The 6,042-nt window shown below is 52.1% G+C and overlaps 1 protein-coding gene across 1 annotated transcript; it reads left to right on the forward strand.

Moving 5' to 3' along the window:
- Positions 1-506: 506 nt before the first annotated feature.
- TMEM200C (transmembrane protein 200C) lies at positions 507-5,714 on the forward strand. Its single transcript, XM_068932235.1, has 2 exons — positions 507-668; positions 3,188-5,714. The coding sequence occupies exon 2, from the start codon at positions 3,218-3,220 to the stop codon at positions 4,868-4,870; it is 1,653 nt and encodes a 550-aa protein (XP_068788336.1). The 5' UTR covers positions 507-668; positions 3,188-3,217; the 3' UTR covers positions 4,871-5,714.
- Positions 5,715-6,042: the final 328 nt, after the last annotated feature.

The raw sequence follows: 6,042 nt of genomic DNA on the forward strand, positions 1-6,042 counted from the left end.
GGGGAGGAACCACTTGTCTACCGCCTCCTCAAAGAGTGCGCTGACGAGGACAGGGGCGGGGAGGACAGGGGCGGGGCGGGCAGGGCAGGGCAGCATGGCGGGCGGTTGAGGGCGCGGCCGTTGAGGGCGGGGCGGGGCGGGGCGGGGCGGGTTTGGCGGGCGGGCGGCAGGTGCGCAGGTGGCGGCCGGCGGGCGGGGGCGGCCCCTGAGGAGGGGCGGGGGGAGGCGGCCGCGGCCATCCTGCAGCAATTTCCCTGTGTCACGGCTCCCGTCGCCTAGCAACGGCGCCGAGTCCGGCCGGCAGCCGCGCACCGCCCGCAGCGGCGGCGGTAGAGGCAGCGGCACCGGCGGGTCCGGCAGCCGCGGCGGGAACGGGCGGGCGCTGCCGAGGGGCGGCCCCGCGGCGGGAAGGATGCGGCATGGCGAGGGAGCAGCGCTCCCGCGGAGCTCCCTGAGGCGGCCGACGGCGGCGGCGGGGCCGAGGGGGCGCCCGGCGCTCGGCCCAGCCCCGCCGCCCGCCCGCCCGGAGCCGTGAGGGGAGGCGAGGCGACGGCGGCGGTGGCGGCGGCGGGGCGGGCGCCGTGCGGGGATGCCCGCTCGGGCCGGAAAGTTTCTTCTCCGCGGTGGCTTCGCCGCTTGCAACGCCGACTTCTCCCCGGTCTTCCTCGGTAAGTGAGGGGGCGCGTCCCCACCTCGGCTGCACCGCTGCCATTTTGAGCGGTAGTTTCACCGGCGGGCTTTGCCCCGCTGGCCGATACTCCTTGCGGGGCGACCTGTCGGCGAGGCAGGCCCCCCCCCCACCCCGCCCCGGGCGCCTCTGCCGCCGCGGGGAAGCCGAGAGCCGGCGGGGGGCGTTTCTGGGCAGCTGAGGGGCGGCAGCGCGGGGCCAGCCTGGCGGGCACGGCGTTTCCGCCCTGTCCGTGCGGCGCACGGCGGAGCTGCCCGCTAGAAACCGCCCCGAGTAACACCTCCGGCAGCCGCCCCGTGGTCTCATACTGAAATCCTTTCGGAAAAATGTGTGTTATTGCCCCCTCCCCGCAGCCGGAGTCCTTCGGTTTCCCCGAAGTAGCCGAAGCCGCAGCAAGCCCTGTTGTTCGCCGCTACCCGACAAGTGGGCACTGATTCCCGCTGTTCGCGGCCGGGAGAGACAGAGTTAAATCGGTCCATCTTGGCGTGTCGAAACGAGTGACCGGCTTAGTGTTAAAACTATATTTGATTCTCGCCGAGGAACCTTTAGCATAAATCTTTGAGCGCCTAGCTGAAACACAAAAGCGATCCTCGGGGGCTTTTTTAAGGAGCTGAAATCAGTTTATTGGTTTCTGGAGGTCGCCTTCATTTCATGCAAAATGTGATTTCTGCTGTAGCCTTGAAAAGCCTCCCTAAGTTTTGGGTTATTCTATTATGTTACGATCATTAATAACAGCCAGTCATCTTTTCATACCCTACATTGCCTGCTACCCTCTTTTCCCTATGTTGGAAAAACTACGTACCAAGTGAGACTGGTTTGCAAAGGCTGCTCAGGGATGATTACCATCTGTTTTTGCTGTCCTAGAGGAGACTGGTTCCTGTCTAGTGAGGCAGTCAAAAGAATGAGATTAACAAACCGGCAATTAAGGCAAATCATGCCCTGATAATTACACTCTTACACTGCCAAAGAATGTTTAAAAGAAGGGGAAGGGGGACAGATAAATAGTTTGGGTAGGAAAGAGAAGGTAAATCTCTGCTCTTTGTTTAAATTACTCTCTATGGTGTTACATGCTTAAAACAATGGCCATGGTGATAATACTGTCCGTTTATGGGGAAAATACAGACAGAGCAAATAGGACACAATTGCTGCATCTGGGGCACATCTGGGAAAAGAAAAGAAACAAGATGCAAAAGCTGATGAGTGTGGAAAGAGGGGTAAGATTGCTCTGAACGCTTACTTAATTGCATCTGAATGCACTGAATTGAATTTTATGAACCATACCATATCGATGGCTGTCATCTTTCTTTCAAAAACAGAAACAAAAAAAAAGGACCCTTAAAGACCTTAAAGAGAAGGAAAGGAGGGAAAACCTCTGCTCAGTAGAATCAAGACCTTCCAAAAAGAATTGCAATAGTGCAGGAATTGTTTCTACACTGTGCATTTTTGTAGCTCAAATCACTGGAACACACAGATGAGTCCTGATGATCCAGTAAAATAAAGCAGTTAATGTTTAGTCCCCTGTCAGTTTCCCAGTCACTTGCTATGTCTCCAGGTGACTTATTAAATAAGAGTTCTATCCTCCTTTAATAAGAGTTGACATCCTATCTGTTACCTATCTAACAGCCACAGTTTCCCATTTCTGGGGGAGGGGGGGAATTTGTTAGTGTTACATAACAGTTACCTTGAACATTACACATGTTTCCAAATCAGGCAGTTGTCCAGCTGATGTACCCAGGCCATAGGCAGAAAATGGATTTCTGTAATATAGCAGTTAAAATGTAAAGGAAAGGGTTTCAAAGAAACTTTCACAAGGCACTGCTCTCTGGATATTCAAATATTTCCTTTGTTTTTTTTTTTTTTGTCATAATGATCCCTTTCCCATTCATTTAAAAAAAAAAAGGCAAATAACACGTTTAACTTCCCCCACCCCACTAGTGTGTAGGTGGTGTAATAAAATGAAAGGTATCTATCATACTGCCTTCCTGCTTTTATTTCCTTCTTTCCCTCAAACCCAGCTTCTGTGACATCGCTAATGCCACAGTCCTTGTGCAGCATAATCCCAAGCCCCAATAGGGAATCGAGCTCAAGAACAGGGAAGCTGTCAGCATCCTGTCACCCCTGGTGCTTTGCAAGCTCCTTCTGAGACCAGTGGGATCATTTTCTGTTTGTTTGAATCAGCAGGTACCACTCCCTCTATCATTTACTTGGAGCCTAAAGAATTCAATTATCTGTTTAATAAAACTGTGGTGGGACACACTGCTGCTTCCCTTCCTAGAGCATCCTAACTCTTTTCAAGCTGCCTGTCTCTTGTCATGTGCAGGAGCTCTATGTGTGAGGGAGGTCAGCCTGTTGGTGTGCTGTTCCCCTCCCCCACCCCCAGCATGCTTGCTGAGGATTTTAACTAGCAGGAGTTTGGAGGGGGAACAGGAAACAAACACTTCTTGTACTGCTTCAGGGCTGCCCCTGGTCCTCACCCTTTTTTTCTTTTTTGCACTGCAGGAGCTGGAGCAGCGCCCTGGGTAGCCAGCCATGATCGCCACTGGAGGCCTCCTGAGGATCTCGGCTAGAAAACAGGACCCTTTGCGACCCCAAAGCCAAGTTCCCAAACGCAAACGCAAGGCCAAAAAGAAGCGCAAGAACGACGTGGTGGTGGTGAAGGGCAAGCTCAAGCTGTGCTCCCTCTCGGGCCTTATCGCCCTCTGTGGTATCCTGGTGCTGCTGGTGGGCATTGCCTTGGCTGTGGTGGGATACTGGCCTAAACCCAGCCAGGTATACAGAGAAGGCGGCTTCAGTGGGGGCAGATACCTGCTGCCACAGGGAGGCACCCCCAAGAACCGTACCCGGAGCCAGGCAGGGGCACAAGCAGGGTCCCACCCAGAAACACCACCCAGAGCCAATTCCTCCACTGCTGCCACCACCTGGGGGTCCCCGCAGTCCCCCCCCACTTCCTCATCCCCCCAGGCCTCAGTCAGTTTCCTCTTCCGGCTCTTCTCGGGCTACTTGCACTCGGACAAGCTGAAAGTGCTGGGCCCCCTCATCATGGGCATCGGTATCTTCCTCTTCATCTGCGCCAATGCAGTGTTGCACGAGAACCGTGACAAGAAAACCAAGATCATCAACCTGCGTGACCTGTACTCCACAGTCATCGATGCCCACAGCCTGCGGGCCAAGGATGGAGGCACCCCGGCCTCAGCCCCTCTCAATGGCTTTGTCAACTACATGCAGGCCCGGGGCCTGGAGCTCAAGCCTGGCAGCGAAGGCCTCGGTGCTGCGGCCATGCTGGCCAAGAGCTCCTGGCCACCAGGGCTGGGTGTCTCTCTGTCCCCACCTGACCTGGCGTCCTCACCACGGCGCTCCTCCTTCTGCACGCCGCCACAACCACCCAGCCTGGCTGAGGCTGTGTACAGCATCTACAGGGAGCGTGCTGCCCTTTCTGGCCACCCCTTCTCCAGCCCACCCTGCAGCCCACCAGAAAGCTGGGGCAGGCGCAGCACGGCCAGCTCCATCATTGGCTCCTCACTGAGCGCCTTCACCCTCCTGCCCTTGGCACAGGGTGGTGGAGGGGGAGGCTGGCGGAGGCCCACTGGTGAGCGCGGAGCCCAGCAGATCCCACGGGGGGAGTTTGAACTGAGCCTGACTGACCTCAGCAGCAGCCATGTGAAGGGAGGCTGTGGGAGAGGGAAGCACAAGCTGGTCCTGAGGCGGCAGAGCACCAGCTGCTTGCCTGATGCCAGGTGCCCTCTTTCCCCTGAGCCCCCTCAGTCCCTGGCTGTCAGTGGAGGCCCAGACTCCAGCCTGTTGGTAAAAGCATCTTCTAGCTACTCCAAATCTCTGGATCTGGGGGGGTCAACCCCCTCATCACCCCCTGCCATCACCAGGACGGGCTCCCAGAGCTCCCAGTCTGAGCCTTCCAGCAGCAGCAATAAGGGCTACAGCCACCTGGAGGAGGCAGGCACCTCCTTGGAGTCAGTTGCCAACACCCCAGCTAGTAAAATTCAGGACTGTGAGAAGGAACCGGTTGAGAAGACTGACCCCCTCAAGGATACCAGCAGAGAACAGACAGGGGAACAACCTCAGCAAACTCAAAGACTGTACACAAATAAAGAGAAACTCTTTATGATTTCTAGGTCGCACACCACGTTAGGGCTAGAGGATGGGGAACTGGAGAGCACTGGCATCTAAACAGAGAATGCTCGAGGACACCTTGCAACCTGCTACACCTCCCCCCTCCCCACCTCATCCTTTTGTGGACTTAGGAAACCAATGAATATCCAAAGAGCAACAGTATGTTATTCTTGAAAATTGAATTTGATAAATCCTACAGATGACTTCAGCAGGAAAAAAGAAAATCCTTTCAGTCTGATTGTGATTGTATGTTCCATGCAAGCCAAATTGTATTAAATATCCACAGTCCAGTAAGTTTTTTGGATCAGTTTAATACAATTTTGGACAGTATAATTGTGCACTTTACTGTTTTGATTTCCAAGTGCCCCTTCTTCTCTGATTTCTTTCTTGCTGATATGCCACTAACTGCTAGAGAACGACAAGCACCTTTTTTAAGCTCCAGAGCAACGTGGTCTTCAGTTCAGGAAAGCTGAGCTCTCTCTTTGTTTTGGTTCAGTTACTCTTAAAAAGTTTGCAAGGCCTTAAGGATGACGTACCTTGACAAAGAATGAGTTTGTTTAAATTCTGGAAAAATGACAATTTAGAAGAGACTGGAGCAGAACAGAGCTCTGATAATTTAGTTAAAACCATAACATTCCTGAATCCAAAATACCTACTACTACATGATACTTTATTAAGTGTTATTATACATGTATTGACAATAGCATTAACAGATTTTTTTTTAATAAAAAATCTACAAACAAAACTGCCACCCAAAAATAGTCCTTTATTTTGGTAAGTAATTACAGATACTAGAAACTTTTTTTTTTAAATACTGTGAAAGATTAAAGAGATGGTACAAAGTCAAAGGTTTACTTATGCTTTTAAGTCGATAATAAACATTTGGGAGTATTTTCAGAGCAAATACTGACTCAGAAACTGCACTTTAATTGAATCAGCATTCTAACTGCCTTTCTAAGTAACTGTTTTGTGATAGTTGAAAAATCTGAGATTTTTGACATTCTGAGGAAAAAAGTTTATGAAGGCATCACCTTCTATTAAAATTAGATTTTTCATTAGAAACACATTAATCTCCAACTATAGCATATTCTGTCTGGATCTCTTGCCTCCCTTAGAACAGTTGCTTTAAGCCTTTCTGCAGTTAAGATTCCTATTTTGTGAATGCATGTGCATAAGCTTAATTTTAAAGCATGACGCTAGTCCTGTCAATCTCTTAGGAGCTGCCCAAT

This window comes from Struthio camelus, chromosome 2, assembly GCF_040807025.1.
Source record: "Struthio camelus isolate bStrCam1 chromosome 2, bStrCam1.hap1, whole genome shotgun sequence".
NCBI lineage: Eukaryota > Metazoa > Chordata > Aves > Struthioniformes > Struthionidae > Struthio > Struthio camelus.